Genomic DNA, 20,212 nt, shown 5'->3' on the forward strand with positions numbered 1-20,212 from the left:
TAGTAGCTTGCCTTGAATCCCATTATGAGGGCAATAAAACAGTATAGCCAACAGAAGCATGCGAGTATTTCAGAATACTGGAATGATGTACCAGATTCACAATGCACAGACATTTTACATGAGTATGTGTGCATGTGACCACCAAAGACAGAGAGATATGCTGTAGTGACTCATACAAGTAAAAAGAAAGTAGCCAAAGAACAAGATTAGCATAAAGCACAGAAAATATGCAGAATGTATTGCTGACTACGGAAAAAAATTACTGTAAAAAGCTTCAAGGCAAGTAGTACCAGGAGGAGACCATCATTTTTTGAAGGGTGGGGGACTGCTTGGGGGAAGATAAAATATTGCAAACCATCAAATCTAGAGGAAGGATAAAGACAGAAGACCGGCTCAATTCAGTAATGACTTCTCTCTTCAAAGAACTCATGAGACAGATTACCTTGACCTTTGTTGTTAGGCATCACCAGGGACCACAGCCATCAGCACTAACCCTTCAGCACCAGCTCCACAGCATTGTGTGATCACAGAGTAACAGTATGTAGGTGTACTGACAATGCCTAACAATCTTGAAAACTACTAGCATTAAGTATGCTTTTTGTGAATTAATTCATTCAAGTTTGTTTTAAAGTTTAAAACTGGACCTACCTTTCAGTCTTTTAAGCATTCCTTTTACAATGATCTCTGGTTGCCTGACATATATATTTTGTAAAAATGAACAGTACTTAAGTGGTCAAGTGAAGGCTTTAAGGGAACTGTACTGATGCAAATCCCTGACTCTGAGTCTCTGCATTCAGTGATTGAAACAGCAGATAACTAAAGCAGATTGCCATCTCCAAAGTGACCTAGCTGTAAAAGGAGCGTGATAGCCTATGGAATAAGTGTGATGTATCTCCCAAGGCCTGGAAGAACACAGCTGTATATTCCTTTTAATTTTCTGCATTTTTATTCCTGCATCACTCTGTTGTGACAATGCCCATACACATCCCTGATATTTCCTGATTTCCCACCCCTCGATCTCCAGAAACACCTTTTACTGCTATGTACTGTCCTGGTTCTTGATGTTATGTTTGGTTAAATATGACACTACTAAGTGAAAGGTAATAAGAGGTAAAAACAAGATGGCATGTTTTAGGTAACTATGGGTTTGTCTGTCTTAGTCAGTTCACAAAGCTTATCCCAGGCAAACCTATAGAAACATGCCATTTATCCTATTTATCCTATATGTCCATATATATATTCATATATATATATATATGCCAATTTATATTATATGTCAATATATTTTACATTTATAGGACACCAGAATTATTTAGGCTGAGAGAGATCTTTGAAGGTCATAGAGTCCTACTCCTTGCTCAGAGCAGGTCAAACTTTAAATGTAAGCTGATTGCTCAGGATCTTGTCTACTTGAGGTCTGAATATCTCCAAGGATGACAATTCCACAGCCTTTATGAGCAAATTGTTGCCGCGCTTGAGTACACTCACACTACATTATGAACAATTTCTTCACACTACCTCGCCATAATTTCCTTTGTTGCAACTTCTGCCAGTTGCCTTTCACTCCAGTGTCATGCACTTCTGAGAAAAATTTGGTTCCATCTTCTTTATGATTGCCCAGTGAGGAGATGAAGCAAAAAATTATGTCCCTATTCAGCTCTGTTTTCAAGGTTTAACAAAGACAGATCCTTCAGCCTTTCCTCATAAGCTACAAAGTTTTCACAATGTTGATGTCTCTCCGCAAGACTTTTTATAATTTTGTCAGTCTTATTTTTTGTACATTGAAGTTCTACACTTCACACAGTACTCCACAGGTAGCTCAAGTGCTGAGCAGAAGGGACTGATGACTTAATTTGACCTGCTCTTTGTGTTTTTACTAAGCAAGCCAGTATTAGATTAAGCTACCTACACTTTATCATTATTTGATTACATTGGGTCACTCCCTCTTCTTCCATGGATGTATCCTATCAAGCCCTTTGAACATTTACAAAACATTTACAAATATCCTCGTTGCCTATGGTCCTGTTTGGCATTTCTCTTTAACTAATGGTATTTCATTCCTCTAATTTTTTTCCATCTGGCATGGGATTTGGGAAATTTAAATGCACATATTGTAAGTGAAAACCAAAGCAGACACTGAATGTCATCCACCTCATTCAGAAGTGGGCATACATTTTCCTTGATCTCATTTTTTTCTGCCACTGTACCTATACAAATTTATAAGCTAGTTTCTCCTTTATGAGTATTTTTCATGAGGACCCATTTGGTAATTCTCCTTGACTAGACTCAACCTTTTACCTACCCAGACACTAAACATTACTATTTATTGGTAAAAACTGTTTAGGCAGTATCTTCTTTCTTTAAATGTTTTAAGTCCATTCTGCAAGAAAGAAATTCAGACAAGTTTACTGAAGTCTGACCCTATTTCTAGTAGATACAAGTTAACTTAAAAAAAATTGTTCTCAGAGATGGAATTGTGACTGTAGTTGTGAAAACTTCATTTTCTTTTCCTCTAGAAAAGTGACTTTTCTGCACCTGCAGTGAAAGGCATTGCTGTCAAGACAGCATTCAGGACCTGAATGACTATTTCCAGACTATGCCTGAATCATTTTGAGGATAACTGAAGGACAAGTCTTAGGCATGGATGCTTAAGCCAGCACTTTCCACAAACATTAAGCAATTTTTTTTAAGCTTAATTGTAATCACTTCCATGGCATACTGGTACAATAACCTTTCTTTTTTTCCTCCACAGTTTTCAATTGCCTAGTAAAGTGGCTTGCAAAATGAAGATGTCTGTATGCTATACTTCTTTGCCCTTTTTAAAGTACATGGAGAAAATTCTAACTCAACCCAAAATTCAGGCATTAAACTGGGTATTAGTGCCTTCAATTTTTGATTAAACTTACATTATTCTGTTATGTTGTTAATTCCTATGCTCATATTTTCTTCTTTGCCCACTCCTCCCTGCTACCCCCCGTTCCACAAATATAATCTGAGTTATGTGAACATCCTTAGAAGTGTTCCTATTTTCAAATTTTTCTATAGGTATTTTTGAAATTAGGAACTGGAGTGACTGGTTTGTGACAAAAAGGCTTCAAGAACTCTGAACATGCTGTTACACTAAATGCTTAAAAATAAAAGTATTTTTATTTTTCTGCACTGATGGAGCTCTGAAAGTTGTTTAAATGAAGAAAACAAAATTCTTACCCTAATTTTAAAAAAAATTCTGTTTACATTTTTTTGTACGTAAAGTCCATTCCTAACTGAAATTCTAGAAGTCACTTACAATGGAAAAAATAACTGCAAGAAATATATAGAAATTTAGCTCCTAACCAAAAAAATATAGATTCTTAGTGGATTGAGGGATTTATCTGGGGAGAATGTTTTACTCACTTCCTTATTTGAACAGATAAATCTTAAAGCTTTATAATATTGATAATTAACCTACAATACCCCAGGACACAGAAGTGACTTTAAAACTTAAAACAAAAATTTAATTGGTCCTAACTTATTATATTTGTCAAATTTTCAGATGACACCAAGCTGAGCAGCGCAGGTGACATACCTGAAGTACGGGACATCATCCAGGGTGCTGAACAAGCTTGAGATGTGGGTCCATGAGAACTCATAACAAGGTTCAACAAGGCCAAATGTAAGGTCCTGCACATTGGTTGGGGACACCCCTGGTACCAACACAGGCTAAGGGGAAAGGGATTGACAACAGCTTAGTTAGAGAGTGTTGGAGGTTGGATGAAAAGCCAGACATGAGCTAGCAATGCGTGCATGCAGCCCATAAAGCCAGCTGTACCCTGGGCTGTATAAAAAGCAGCGTGACCAGCATGTTGGGGAGGTAATTCTGTTCCTCTAATACTGGTGAGATCCCACCTGGAGTGCTGCATCCAAGTCTGGGATCCTCATTACAACAAAGCCGTTGATGTAATAGGAGTGGGTCACCAGGGCAGACACAGAGGGCTGGAGCAGTTTTCCTAAGACTGGCTGAGAGAGTTTGGGTTGTTCAGTTTGAAGCAAAAAAGGTTCTGTGAAGATCTTCCTTTGACCTTTCACTAAAGAGGACTGTGGAAAGATGACTGGCCGTAAAATTAGAGGAAGCTGAGAAGTTATACGCACATCCTAACAGAAGTTAGGTATGGAAAATATAGGGTAAAATACAATTGTTGCTCCCTGGGTGGAATGCAGTTGGCATGCTCAAAACCTATTCCATGATAATTCCCCATACATATGACCTGGAACTATAGGCACCTGCTAAGGGGGGTGGAATGGAGGGTGAAGCAGAGCCGAGACACCGCAGCCAGGCGATGTTGAAATCCTTGCAGGGAGGGGAACTCGGTGGTGCTTTGCAGCTGAAGAGCTGCATAGTACCTGTCAGCCAGAGGTGACAGGGAGAGATATCCTGCTGCTGAGACAGCAACTCTGGCAAAATCATATTCCTCTGATGAACTTGGTTCATTATAGCCTGATTGTAAGATTAATGCACACCTTCACAACAAAGTTATCTCCCACCAGCATGTGACCCCACCCCACCAAGGTGTGTGCTATTTTTTTGACTGTATCTTTAAAAGTGAGAGAATTTTACATCAATCTGTAACAAAGGTATGTATGACTAGAGTTACTCAAGCTCCACCTAAACTTAGAGAGATAGTATAAAAGCAAGTAGACAATAGAGGAAAAGTTAGGGAAGACTCTATCATAACTTCTAGAATCAGTCAACAGGTTGAATCTGTCATCTCCCCCATAGGGACACCTATTGGGTAAGAACTGTACTCTGTCCATGCTGAATGTTTTTATTAGGGATCTTACCTTTTTTATGTATTGCTTTGAACATATTTTTGCAGTCAGATATTACCATTAAACATTCTTGAAACTAAACCTTTCACAATTTTATATTAATAAGGAACGTTGGTCTGTGAACTGTTGGTGTGAGTCCTTCACAGGCGATGGCAGTCACTGGCAAAAGACGACATGCTCAGTGTGGTGGAAGAGCCAGTGAGGGATCACAAGGTGAGAACACCCGCTGAAGGTTCTCCCTCATGCTGTTGGTGTGTGTGTCCCTGAACGAGTCAGCCAAGCCATTTTCCAATCTAACTGGACTGCTCAGTGAAGGGTGCCCATAATGGGACACTAACAGACAAGGCGGGACACAAGGGTCTTGGCTTTCCTGGGGTGCTGACAGACAACTTAAATACTGAGGGCTGAGTAAAGATGCGGTGGTGTGTTTTTCTTTCATTTGATATTTGTTTAATATCTGTTTCCCCCCCCCCAACCCCCCTTTCCCTGCCCCTTTCCCTAGAACCTTCCCTGTCATTCATTCTAGCCCCCTCCTCAGCTTCCAGATGTTAGTTCTGCCCTAAACTCCTCCCCTGCTATTCCCTCATTGGTTGCTGTTCTTACACCCGTCCTCCTGAGTTCTGTATAAAACCTTTGCCCCCCCGCCTGCCGGGGTCTTGGGGCTCATGGAATAAAACCATCTCGTTCCCCCCCAAGTCCCGTGGTCGCCTTCGTCTGTCCCCGCGCGCCACGAACTGAGACTGCAGAGCTTGCGGGGGAAAGCGGCCGCCCGTTCTCTTCCCTCACCGCCCAGCACGGCACGGCTCGGAGTGCTGCGGCGAGGAGCGCATGCCGCGCCACAACAACTCCCCACACCAAGGGTTGAGGAAATCTCCCCTTCTCACATGACAAGGGCTTGTAAGAATGATGGGGACAAATTTTTAGCAGGTTATATAGCAATAAAATGGATAATGTTTCTAAAGCAAAAGAGGGTAGATTCAGTTTAGATAGGAAGAAGACAGTTTTCACAATGAGAACTGCAAAACACTGGAATAATTTGGCCCGAGATGTGGTAGATGTCTCATCTCTAGAAACACTGAAGGTCGGGTTGAATGGGAATCTGAATAGTCTGACATATTAGAAGGTGCCCCTGCTCACTGATGGGAATTTGGACTAAATGACCTTTCAACATCACTTCAAACCCAAACCATTCTATGGTATTATGATTTTTGATATGATGTGCTCCTTCATGTGAAACCCTGATTTTTGGGTAAAAAAAATTAGGGGCCTCATCAGAAATATATAATAACTTGAATTAATTAATTAAATAAAAATTCTATGCTTTCATTTCTCAAACATAGGTAAAACATATGGGTAAACCAAACTAGAATTCTATCCATGTACATCTCATATAGAAGGTGGGAAGATGAAGTTATCTTTTGTGTAGTTTGAGCAGGTGATATATCTCTTTACATATAACTTCATAAAATTAAATTTTATTAAAATTTAATTATAACATAAAAAGGCAAATTAAGAATGTGCATTTTTGAGTTTTTGGTAGCAGATGACAAAAGGGCAAATATTGAAGAATGCGAAATAATCATCAAGAAGCTCAAGCTAGAAACTTACTGTGCAGTGTTGGAAACAGGAACCACAAAATTTATACAGCACATGGAGAATGTGTGTCTGAGCTTATTGGCATTAATAAACAGGTAAAAAATTATTATAAGTTATGTGCTTCAGAAATACATAGTTCTGAGTTGGCTGACTGAAATTTATGGACTCTTTCTACAGACATTTTCCTTATATCAAGGGGCCAGGTCCTTATTAGATAGGGAAGTCAGTGAAGAAGAAATTTGGGGAATTTCTGTGCCTTTGAAAAGTGGTTTAAACTTGAGCACAGGCTTGATTTTAACTTTACAGAGGTTGCACTTAAAAATATAACCAACAGAAATGTTCTGGTTTATCTGGTGCATTTTGCTGTCCATTTGTAGTTATTTATATGTTCTTCTAATATAAATTCAGATCCATTGTACAAAAATACCTGAAATTGTAAGATGACCACAGTTTTATTTAAATATTTTTCATTTAAATTTTCTCTTCAAATGAAGGCCATTTAGTTTATCACATGAAGATTTCTACTGTTTATTAACTTATAATTAGCAGCACATATGAAATGTACCTGGGGTGCTTTGATGGTGTTTATTTCAATAGAAATAAAAATGCAGGAAAATTAATTTTGATAAATTCCAAATTAAACACTGAAGAAGGAAAAATCTGTTTAGGACATTTTAAAATTTATGTAAACTCTTCTGCAAAATTACTGTGTGAAAGAAAATTGACTAATTAACTTGTGTAAAACTAGGCCCTAATGGAACTATCTGACTTTGAACTACTGTTGTTTTGAACACTCAGGTGGAAGGACAAACACAGGAGAGACATCAATAGAATTAATGATAGTGGCAAAGTGGCTTCACAAAGATGAAACTATAACGTTCTCCTATAGTCCATGGGGAGAAACAGTAGGAGAGACTAGTTTTTTTTTTTAAAGGAAAATGACAATAATCTATTTGATATAGTGTATATAAGTATAAAAATTCCATCTGAGAGCAGCAGACTTCACAGCACCAATTTTCTTTGCTTCTAACATTGGCTGTAGATCTCTTATAAGTATTCATATTCATTTTATCACTCTAACCAACTGCTTTAATATATAATACACCAATTATATTAAATATTTGGGTTTTTATGGCTTTCTTATACTCAGAAAACAAACGGTGAGATGCAGTGCAGAGGGCTTTAAAAAAGCCCCAGTGCATTTTTCTTAAAGAACTGAATTTGTTAAACAAGGTAATGTTTCCTCTTAGCTATACTGCCTTTTAGTGCTGGATATGTGATCTAGAAGTTATTTCTCCTTTCATACAATAAATACAAATGGCTTCTCTAAGAATAAGTTGGAGGTCTGTTGTCACATATGCCACAGTTGAGACAGCCATGGTACACAAAATAACACCATACAATTTCAGAAGGCTTTAAGCATTCGCTCATACAGAACAACACCATACCACATCAGAAGACCTCAGACATCCACCCATGCAGAGCAGCACCATAACACGTAGAAGGCTGAAAGCACCTGTTCTTTTTGTTCTTCATCCCAGCCTTTTATACCCCTCATGTTCATGCATTGCACCTGTGTGACCTCTGTTCCCTTTGGTGCTTGGTCAGTGCATCTGGGCACTCCCTGTCTCATTGCTTTCAGTGCTGCTCACCTGCGTCTCACAGCTGTAGCCCACTGGGGATGAGGCTCTGCCACAGCCCCACTCCCAATTACCACAGACTGTGTATCTACAGAGGCCTTCTTAGGGCTGTGAGATTTAAGCAGTACGACATAGCCCCATTAGGGAGATTTTTGCCGATTCTGCATAGAGGTGCTTTTCTTCTGGGTTATAGGTTCTGCCAGACTTCTAGGGATAAAACATTATCAAAAAACATTAGAACTGAGAGTGGCTCCTCAGGGAAAAGCTTACTAAGAGAACCAGAGCAGCAGTCTTTCCACAAAAGTTTTCCAGGCAAGTCTGTGGAGCTTGGCACTACTCACTGCTCTTCTACAAAGAAGCAATTTGATTCCCAGCCTCACAGCTGGCTGATGGGTCTGGTACTGCACCCACAAAAGCAAACTTTTCATGTGGAAGGGATCAAGCCTGGGCCTCCGTCTGCCTGATTGCAATTTCTGTACAAGTTCTGCTGAATGAGGGCTGCACATCAGCTGGACGTGGGAAAAATCACAGGAGAAAGATGTTCCCTCCTCTATCCTCCTTCTCACATTGCCTCAGAAGGGACATATCAGCTTTGGTAAAGACTGTTTCCTGTGTTATTACACAGCCTCCTGCTTTGCTAGATAACAGAGTAGTCCTTGGGTAGAACATATTTGCTGGGGTTTTTATCTTCAACTACAGCAGTGTGACCCATGGTGTTACTGATTATTAATGTATATTTATAATTTTACTTTATCAACCATATATCCTCTTGTTGCACAGTTTATTGTTGAAATATTTCAGATTCACCATGAAGCTCCTAATATAAAATCTATGGCTCCATTATATGGATGTGAGATCAAAAGAGTATAACGTGAACAACCACAGAGCCATCTGCAGGGTAAGATTTTAGATATCACTCTTTTCTATTTTATTAATTTTTGTATCCTCTTACAGAGAATCATACTATTAGATAAACATTATTAAATGTAAGTCCATATAAGAAAGCAAAATTCTGGTGACTAGGGAACAATTTTCTGAAGGGAATTGACAGGAATGGATCCATTATCATTAATTGGTGTTCTCCAGGCAAGTTACTTGTAGAAGTTAAACCATTACTTCTTTTTGCTTAGCTTTCACTCTCCCTTAACAGCACAATCTACTTCCACTGCACTGTAGGAACACTACAATTAGTTAACTACTAGTTAGAAATCAGCAGCATTTCCTGTTGCTATTTCTGAATGTACCAGGATATCCAACACAAAATTCCATGTGCTGTGCAATTGTCAGTACAGCTTCTCAAAGAAATTCCAAACATTTTCTTTGAGTGGCCAACAGTAAGTGTAGTGGTAAAACCCAGAATGATAACAGAGATTGTTTTCTCTTTCTTTAATGCTGCCCTAGTGTGCATTTGCTTGCCAACACAGTTCTTGCTGTTCATGCAGTATGTATAATTTGTTTAGACCTTCTCTCAAGTGTAGTGCTGGCAAATGGAAATAGACCTTACAATGACATTACTTCCTCTTCATCTTTCATCTTCAGTTTTTGTGTCTACATAACTCAATTTCTTTGCTAGCTGTAAGCATACAGCCTTACATGAATCAGTGGTTTGTCAGGATGATGGGAGAAAGGCATATTGACAAAATAGACTTGGATATACTATGCAGACCATATAAGTTCAAAAATAGTTACTTGTAGCATAGTAAGGAGCTGTTAGGCAAAAAAAAAAAAAAAAAAAAAAATCATGAATGAGTATTTTTGCACCCTACCAGAAGTGGAAAGCATTTTTAATTTCCATACCCTTCCTATAGGAAGTGTATGGCAGATCACAAATGGGAGAGTGAGTTGCAACTACTGTAGAGCTGCACTTTCTTGTCCCTCAAATGCACTTATGTAGGTAATCATAAGTGGCCTGTGAATCATTTTTATGCAATTCAGTGGTTTCTCCCTAGAAAGTAAAGACAGCTAGCATGCCAAAGACTTGACAGTTTTCATACTTCAACTTTCCCATTATCATGTTTTCAAAACTGTGCTCCTCTCCAGGCTTGTAAACTCCAGTAAAATAGAGTTCTATTATCCTCAGAATTTGCCCTGGATTTATTTAATATGTTTTTCAGTATTTTTACTTTGGTTGGTTTTGAGTTTTTTTTCAGTTTAATACTAATGATTCAGGAAGAAGCAGGGGATCTTAAGGAGAGATAATGCTTTTTGCCATGATTTAAAATAAACTATGTGCTGTGGATAAATAGATAGTAAGGTACTTGATCCACCCTTGGGACCTAGAGGAAAGCTTTACATCCACAAGTGATTTCTTGTTTGTGTACTCTCTTTATCGGCTTTCATGGTCCAGTCTGTGCCAGAGGCTTTACTGGAGCCACTCTAAATCACTGGGTGAACCCTACTCAAGCCACTCCATACCCTGAGGTAGGTAGCATCTGGCAGCAGTATGATTAGCATGAAAAAAACAACAGCTCTTTTTTCTCCATCACTTGCCTTTTGGGCATTGCTCATATTTTCCCTGTCTTCAGGTAAAGATAAGGAAAACAGTTATCTACAGCCATAAATTGTTTAAGACAATCAGATTAAAAGCAATGAGAAAATACTATCAGCTGCAAAACAAGAACATGACTTTTCACTTATAAAATCCGTTTAAGAAAAAGAAAAGTTGCCAGAAGAACAAAAAAATCTATTGAAAAGTGTATCTGTGTGCAGATGTTTAAAATTATTTTTAAGAAGCACGTTATGGTATTGTAAAAATAATGTAGTTAAATAGTTTAATAAAAATCTTATGAAATCTGAAATTAGTTTACACATCAGTAATTGTTTAAGTATGATTTATGCTCAAACTGTTTTAATTTATATCTTTTCTTAAAACAGTGCCCCCTGTTTTCTAAGTAGATGGAGTTTTTTATAATAAAATATGACAAATCAGTACATTAATTAAAAACTTTCCTATGGTATGGATATAAAAAAAAGTGCTATATTATATTTTCTTTATAACTTCTATAATGCCTATATTCATTCTTAGAAACTGTTCCAATATTGCAGCTGCAAATCAGGAGAAATTCAATAACAGACTTCTTGCAATAATTGATAAATCAATAGTAATAGAATTTTTAATATCAGTACTTTTTGAGAGAGGAAGATCTGCTAATATTCAAGGTTTGTGTTTGTCACCTGTTAAAATTATATGTCCAAATGATAACCATATTTCTGAAACTGAGTCAAAGCTGCAGTGTTGTCTTTTTGTACTTTAGAAACCAACAAGGTATACATTATATCTTTGATCTTCAGAGCCCAAATAAAATGGGGGGGGATTTATGTTTTCACTATTCATGACAACTTTGAAAAATTTAATCCTTTTCCTAACCTTTTAATACCAGTGAAATATGTATGCTGCATTGACTGCTAGATGTGATCCACAGTAAGGCCTTCAGCTTACTATGGGAGTTATGGCGTTTGGATCCCACAGCAGTAGATCTTCATGAAATTTAATGTCTGGTGAAGCTATTCACAAGGACAGGACAGATGTGACCTGGCACTAATCCGATGGGAAACTGCTGAAACACAGCATTAGACCATATTACCTAAAAAGCTCCTGAAAATGCTCTGCTATAATCAATAGTACATAGATGGAGCAGCTGCTAAGAACCATGCACAATACTTTTATCACTCTGTTGCTAATATGGCTCAAAATGTTTGGCACCAGCAGCTGAATATTTTAAATACAATTGTTCCTTTTCTTTTTCTTCTGAGACAAACTGATAGACCATGGACTGTTTTAAGATTGCAAATCTGTATGTACTTTTTAAAATATTATTTTAAATTATTTATTTATTTTATTTCATAAATCTAATACAGTTTTCCTCATTTGCAAATTTTTTTAAAACAGTTTAGATGATATAGCTGCCTATGTTGACCCTTCATGGACAGTCAAAGAAGTATGATTACTGAAAAATACTTCTATATATACAAGTGCTTATTTTTGACTACAGGTATTGTCTTTCTGTCTTCATCAATGGTACAGTGTCACAATTTAAAATTCACTTTGAGCTAAAAGTTGCCTTCTTGGTCACTGACTATCAGGAACACATTGCTGTATAATTCATATTCTTTTTTCTTTGCATACAGCATTGAATTTGCCTCTCATAGAACACATTTTTTAAAGTAGTGCAGTCCACCTGGAAATACTTATCATATTTGTGTATTGTTAACTACTCTACATTGTTTGTGGTCAACTGCATACAGAGGAGAAGGAGACCCCAGAAACTACAGGCCTGTCAGACTCACTTCAGTGCTTGTAAAACCATGGGAAATATTATTCTTAGAAGTATCAAAAAGCACCTGGAGTGTTGCAGTCATCAGTCACAGCCAGCACAAGCTTTGTGCTGGTCAAACCTTATTTCCTTCTATGAAGGGGAAACCCACTTCATTTATCTAAGAAAGTGAGTGAATGCAATCCTTTCAGCAATTATTTTGATACTGCCTCTCACAGGCTCCTCCTGGACAAAATATTAATAACCAGGTTACCTCATGGGTGAGCAACTGGCTCACAGGTCAGGCACCAAGGGTTATAATGAATGGTGTGACACCAGTCTGGTGACCTGTCAATAGTGGGGTTCCACAGGGTTCCATCCTCAGTCCTGTGCTTTTCAGCAACTTTACAAATGACTTGGACAAAGAACTTGAAGGAATAGAATATAAGTTTGTTGGTGACACTAAACTGAGAGTAGCTTTAGACTCTTTCAAGGACAGAGAGGCCCTGCAGAGTGATCTTGACAAATCAGAGGGACAGGCAGTGATCAACCATATGGAGTTTAACAAGGACAAGAGTCAGATTCTGCACCTTGCTTAACATTTTCAGAAGCAATTTAGAGAGTTAAAAAAGCAGATCTAGTATTTTTTTTTCTAAACTGTCAGTTGAAAAGAATGTCACCACACTACAATTTCATCATTACAGCTTTAAATTTATATTAATTTTAAACATGTTTATGTGTATATAAGTAATTTGCTTCTGGTTAAAATAATAGCAGCAGATGAGCTTAATTCAAGCAATGTATTTTTAAAGGCTGCAACACAGCTGTGATTATCATCTTTGTGGGAAATTGCACTGGACCACAATTAGTTATCTATTCTTTTAACTATAAAAGTACCCTTCAGTTATTTAACTTGATGTAGTACTAAACATGATCTCAATAGAAAAGTAATAAAAAAATCCATACTACCCAAGTGAACTGCCCTTGTGGTATCGATTAAAGTAAATAAAACCTATAATATTGTGCCTCTCTTGTCTCTTAGATTAATGAATGCATTTCAAGTTTGCTTGTCTGAAGCTTTTATACTTTGGACACTGAATTAGTTTAACATGTATTAAATTACTTACAGTGAAACCTCCAATTATATTAAGACACAATCCTTCATTCAGACAGTTGACGCTGAGCAGCCTGCAGTAGTCAATTACTTCCTCACAGTTCCTTCCAGTGAATCCTGGCATGCAGCTGCAAATACACCAGTGTATTTTAGTGAACTTGCATTTTAAAAGTTAATTGTATTTAATTAGGTTCCATAATTCTATTAAATTATGTTCTTGCAGTAACAAAACAAGTCTCTTACTATTTAAAATAAACAGAATATACTTTCAAGAAATTAAAAATCCCTTGCATAATTCTGAATAATTTTGCTTTTTTCATAAATAATTTCCATCATTGATTAAAATATTTTCAGAAAAATATTTAATATAATCTTCCAGGAAAAAAAATCTAGACTGAGGTAATATTTAATAAACAGTTATAAACAAGTTAACAAGATTTTGGAAAATTATTAGGAAGGATAGGTCAATTTAAGCATAAGAGAGTTGTTTTAATATAAAACTAAAAATGTGATAAGTGAGGAATAAACATCAATCATCGCTAATTAATAAAGAGCAGTATAAATAGTAAATAATGACATGCTTAATTATGTAACACTCTAGACACAACAATGCATACTTGTTTACGTGCTTGCTTAATTGTAGTTCAGTATTTTCTTTAAAGAAAAAACACTAGCATTCAATTTTTGTGATTGTTAGCTCCATGCAATGCCAGTGGAGTGATGGATAACTCATGTATGTAAAAGGAACTGTAGAAATTTCTTCTGCATCATGTCAGCACTTACTATTAGTAGGAGAAAAACCTTTCCTGATGTAGCCCTCTTATGTTAAAAAAAATCTCATACATAATTAAAAGAGATGCAATTCAAATGGATAGTAAAGAAGTCTTATTTAAAATCAATACTGGAACAATGTAGAAAAATATTTGAGTACTTATATCTTGACTGATAGACAATCCTTGTAAAGCACACTCGCTATGTTCTTACAGACACAGCATGTTTCCCTGTCATTTCTGGTATAATGGGAAGAAAAGATTTAAGAGAAAGAAAATGGCCAGTTAGCTGAAAATTTGTGTCTGTAAAAGAATCCAAAAGTAACAATGGGAATTTCTGTAGTTGTTTCTCAGAGGTAGTTTTTTTTCAAATTATTCAGTCCAGAAGCTGGAAATTATTAAGATTATACAGAATTGCTTCTGGTTTTCCTATGTTCTTGCTCCTAACAGATATGAGATCTAGATGTGTTGCTTATGTTTTCTCATTTAGAAAAAACCAATCCAATTCCTGGTTTCAAAATTCATGGAGATTCTCACAGTTACACAGCATACTAGAGTAAGGGATATATTAACCACAGCAACTTCTTGGGCAACAGCATTCAACAGAAAGCAACTGAGTTAACTGTGCTTTCTAAATCAGGTAAAGATGTCTATCTGTGGGTATGGTTCTGAGTCCAAGGAATGCACACACACATTTAGCATGTCCAGAAGTTTAAGTCATTTACCTTACTTAAGTGTTAAATTGGATGGATTTAATCAGAAATCCCTGGAAACCAACCACAATTCATGCACAGGACCATTTGGACAGAGGTAAATGGGTATGGAAAAAACTTCTGTAAATGGTTATATGTTTTGAGGCTGGTATAGACACAAGCACATAAGAACACTTTAAACAAGTTGCGGTGCACCACATAATCCTCACCTTCCTCTTGAAAAAGATGCTATATGCAGTCATATTTCTGCCATTTCAGGTACTTCGCCTCAAAATTCTCATGAAGTCTATTTGTAGCATCCCATGGACTCTCCCACCTCAGTCAATTCCCAAGTCCTCAGCCCTGGCAACACCAGTAACTTCTCACCATAGAGTCAGTCCTCCTGGGGAGAAAAACTCCTCCTGGGAGAAAAACAGTCTCCCATTTGGACTTCTGTGCCTCAACTTCCCCTGTGTAACTTCCCCTGGTTTCTCCTTTCCCTGTCCCCTCACTGGATTGGTATCTCTGGTGGCCGCCCCCTTTCCCTGGAGACCAAACCCCTCTGCCCAGCCCTTAGCTCTGCCCCCTACCCCTTCCCCTTCTTAAGCTGTCTCCTCCATGTGGTTCGCCTCTTTTACCTTGCTGGGTTCCCTTCAGCCACATGTGACATCCTCCTCTGGAGTAAAACCCTGCAAAAAGAGCCTTTCTTGCCTCTATTGCTGAGCCAGCTGCAGTGAGTGTTGAGTGAGGGTCTGCCTGCATTGCCTGAAGGTTATCTCAGCTTGCTTTTCTACAGGAAAGGCTTGTGGGGAACAGGTTATAGGCAGCAGCAACCACTACTACAACACCTGCATTTTTATCTGTTCTTAACAAAGTTCTAGTACATGTATTTAAAAGGAGTTTTATATAGTTAAAATGAGTTTTTCATAATAAAATTTGCATATGAAAGGAATGTAAAATAATAATAAAAACAGTTTTTCTATATTTTCTCATAATTGTAAATAACATCTGAAACCAAGTTCAGAGCAACACAATTACAATATTTGTTTTTACCGATGATATGAAGTGAAAATGTTCCTAGATTTTTTTCTTCAATCTATGATTATTTCATTAACTAGATAATCTAGAAAGACAATTTTAGAAGTGGCTTCTTCTAATTTTTATACTTGCTCATTTTTTATAGTTTTTTGTTTGTTTTTGGTGTTTGTTTGTTTGTTTTGTTTTTTTTTGGTTTTTTTGTGTTTTGTTTTGTTTTGTTTTGCAATAAACATGCTAATGTCAGGAAAGGGAAATGAGGTTTACAGGAAGAAAAAGTTGGCAGTAAAGTTCCAAAGGTGGCACCAACAGAACATATTTTCTTAGAACGCCCTTTCACATTTTTTGTGATCTTATTATCATAAAGTACATTGATTATAGAAGAAGATAGAAAGCAAACAATCATAGTTTATGTTGATGGATATTCTTGTTCATTGCCTATTTGAATTCACTTTAAATTTTGACATTTACGAAAAAATGCAGCTATTTGATTCTTAGCACAAAATTGTGTGTTATACCAAGACTTAAAGTATGGAATTAGAATACAAGATAGTCATACATCATAATTGAAGTGGGGAAAATTAAATTGGTTCTATTTTGTTATATGTTTAGAATGGAAAACAACTGCTTTTCCAAAGAAAAGCAGGATATGTTGAGAAGAAGCTGGGATTGTGTAGGATATAAGAATGTGGTCTGGGCATAAGGAGCACAACACAGCATAGGGGGAAGCAAAATAGAAAGTAATGAACTAAAAAGTTAAATTCAGCTATTATTTTAACTTGTACATGCATCTGACCTAAACACCATTACATTTATTTATGATGTTAAAATGCTATAGAAGTGGATCATATCACAGTATGACATGTAGTATTACACCAAATGTAGTATGAAATACATTCAGTGTATTGAGGAGTGACTGGATGGAGATATAACATAGAGTATTTGACAATGATTACCAAAAATGAATTAAATCTTCACTTAAAATGTTGATGAGCAGCTACAAATCTCCCAAATTAAAGCAACATAATTAATGGTAGATTTCCTTCGGGTAAAGTGAATTAAAACATGAATCACAAGCAGAAAGTGTCTAACTCATTTTAGAAAACTGAAACTGAAACTGAAACTGAAACTAAAGTGATTTTAGAAAACTGAAACTGCCTAAACATTGTTCCTATATGTCTTCTGAAATCCTCTGTTATTCAAGTAGCTAATGCAGAATATGAATTTAAAAAGGAAATTTTGAATTCTTAAAACAGTGAAGACTGTTGACTGTTGAACTTCTCTATCTATTAACACCTCTTTTGGATTTCAATACTCTGGCAAGATTGCAGCACAAACAAAACTACTGAATGTGATCTTGTGAAAAATATGTAATTAATACTACTTTAAAATGCTTTCTCTCACCTAAATGCCTTCTTTAAAGTACAGAGACATAAATACTTATATTAACTATTTCAGCTTAAGTGGTGGAAAAAATAATTTTAATTTCACAAAAAAATGAGAGCAATATTTTTTATTTATTTCAAAAATCATCAAAATTATTGCAATCAACAATTGAAGCCTTTGAGGCAGAACTAAGGCAGAATACTGGAGATTTTCAACAAGAAATTGGACAAGGTACTAAATAATCTCATCTAAAGACCCTTTCCCTGAAAGGCTGGACCAGAAGATACTTCAAGGTCTCTTTCAACTTGGGCTGTTCTATGAGTCTCTGACAGTATTGTATATTTATTGTGTTCTAATATTCTGTGATTGTATTGTAACCCTCTGCCTTTGGACAAGGAAAACTGCAAACTTGTGTAGGATGTGTCAAATCACCTGTTCTGGATATTTCTCTGTGGAAGATATGAGTCACTTTCTGGAGTTCTCCTCCTTCATCAAGAATTTCTGGTGGGCAAATTGTTTGCTAGGGTTTACTATGTGGATTGAACACTTTTCACAGTGTTTCTTCTAGCTTGTCAGTTCCATTTAGAGCATTCTTAGTGTTAATGAGCTTATAACCCACCCCAATGTAAAATGGGTTCTTAATTGCCCATTTTTAAGTTCAGTTATATTGATCTAAAGGATGACTTCTATGCTTATTCTCACATGATATTATCAAAGGAAAGATAGTTCAACCACAATGTTTTCCCATAGACATTTCTATTAAACAATTCCTATAGTCCAATGAGGTTCGTGGTACAGATAATTTCTACAGATCCTTTGTGAAAGGATAATTTTTTATGGCTTATTTTTTTGGTTTGGTTTCTGTTAATAGAGGCAATATACATCTGTATATTAATTGATCATATTATGCATATTTTTAAATGCAAACTTCAGCACATTTCATACTAATATACACATATTGTGGGAAAGACTGGTTATATAATAGTAAATTAGCTTATATCTCAGTTTAAACAATTGGAAAATGAATGATCACTGATGTTCTGTACTTTAAATATCTATACGGGATGATCTAACTGTATATGAGCTTGCATATGTCTGTTTGTACGTACATCTGTATTTCAGAGTGAGTAAGAATGAAATTTTTAGGATTTTTTTTCTTTGGGAAAAGTATAAACAGTTCTTATATTTTTATTCAAGTCTTCTCAATTGAATCTCTGCTAATGCACTGTAACTCTGTTCTATACTTTTATAATTTTTTTAAGTTTCTAAGTTCATTTATAATATGTTGTCAGGCTTTTTTGTATCACAGCTTTCAATTTTCTGCTTTTATGAATATCCTAATATTTGAAAAGTGTTTACTTCAGTAATGCTTATCTGAATTTACTCAGGCAGCAAGATAAAAGCCAAAGAAAGTGGAACAGGATAAATTGTAAATTATTACTGGCATAGAAAAAAAAATCTAAAAATATATTTAAACATGAAATCAAATTATACATTGGGTCACGTCTGGTATTTTCAGATGGATAGTTTTTAGTGTGATCTTTCTGAATTAAGCAGTTTTTCTTATGCTGCTTGAAGGATCAATTTAAAGTCTACTATGCATGTCTGTGAACTATAAATTAAATAAGTTCCCTTATCTTTTCAGAAACAACATAAATTTCATGCACCCTGAAAGGGAATAGAACATTTAGTACAACTGTCTCAATTGTCATCAGTGTTTTGAAATTTATATATTTTTAATAGTATTAATAATGAAAAAAATTATAGCCCTTAAATGCTTTAAATCTTTTTATAATGCTCCCAGTATTACAAGAAAATTAACAGAGTAAAGCACAAAAGATAAATATATATCTTTAAAAACAGAAGTTTATAGTTTTTTGTGTTGTCTGTGAATGATGATGTCTTTTCTTTCTGCAGTCTGTGTGATATCATCAAGTGAACCAACAAAGTACTAAAATAAATTAATTTTCAATCTTACCGGCAGTGATAGTTGTGCTGCTGAGCTACACAAGTTGCATTATTTAAGCAAGGCAATAATTCACATGGATTCAGTATTCTCTCACAGAACTTGCCAGTAAATATTGGCATACAGATACATGCAACATCCTATAGAAGAGAGGGAAATTAGAAATAATTATTTGTTGTACCCAAGGCAGTACAGAATTTCATGTTTATGGTGTTTACATCCATTACTAGAGAGATCCTAACTAGGACATCTTTTCATTATACAGAGCAGTCTACAAAGATAGAACAGTTCTAATCTCAGATAGATTACAAACTTAATTTAGGAGAAGTAGAACAGGCCTTCCAGCACAGATTATACCATACTTGAATTTACTAGATGGAAATATATCAGCTTTAAAATTGCTCTTTTTCATAACTGAATCAAGAAGGAGTTTTATCATTAATTTGGGGTTTTTCCTTCATTTCTGATTTTGTTTCAATCTAATGTTTGCATCTATTAAACACTAACAGTACACAAGGTACATCAATAACCAAACTGCCACTAACAAGAGGAGGAAAGAAAATTATGGGTATCCATTTTCTCCTTCAATATAATGCACAGTCTATGCTTCTCTTTAACAGTGAGAGACATCTGACAGTTACTGCAATCTCTAATTTGAACAGTAAGAAAAGTAAGTTATTTTACAAAACAAAATATTTCTTATGGCTGACAGTCCCACTGATATTTTTCTATGCTCTTTATAGGCCCTTTGAAGTCAGAAAGTAAAGGAAAAAATAAAGGAATTTTTTCCCCTAATGAAATTGGAAGTGCTTACGTTTCTTTAGAACTGGTCTTAAAGGTATAATCAGGAAACTTCAACTCCCACTGAGACATTTCTATACCTGTGAAACAAACTACTACAACTGTTTGTCTATTGCACAAAATAGTTTGTGCTAGTATATCTAATAGACAAAA

At 36.0% G+C, this 20,212-nt stretch overlaps 1 protein-coding gene and 1 long non-coding RNA gene across 2 annotated transcripts in view; one reads left to right on the forward strand and one right to left on the reverse strand.

The window, feature by feature from the left end:
• LOC110468097 (protein eyes shut homolog) overlaps positions 1–16,044 on the reverse strand; it is a 386,727-nt gene extending 370,683 nt beyond the window's left edge. The window contains exon 1 of the mRNA XM_085574727.1: positions 13,423–16,044. Coding sequence (XP_085430853.1) covers positions 13,423–13,533 — 111 coding nt within the window. The 5' untranslated portion in view covers positions 13,534–16,044. The remainder of the gene's footprint in view (positions 1–13,422) is intronic.
• Positions 5,656–13,357, forward strand: LOC146767821 (uncharacterized). Its single transcript, XR_014953629.1, has 3 exons — positions 5,656–8,637; positions 8,844–8,940; positions 11,423–13,357. It is a non-coding gene; the product is annotated as an uncharacterized LOC146767821 (long non-coding RNA).
• Positions 16,045–20,212: the final 4,168 nt, after the last annotated feature.

Source organism: Lonchura striata, chromosome 3 (assembly GCF_050655825.1).
Source record: "Lonchura striata isolate lonStrDom1 chromosome 3, ASM5065582v1, whole genome shotgun sequence".
Classification (NCBI taxonomy): domain Eukaryota; kingdom Metazoa; phylum Chordata; class Aves; order Passeriformes; family Estrildidae; genus Lonchura; species Lonchura striata.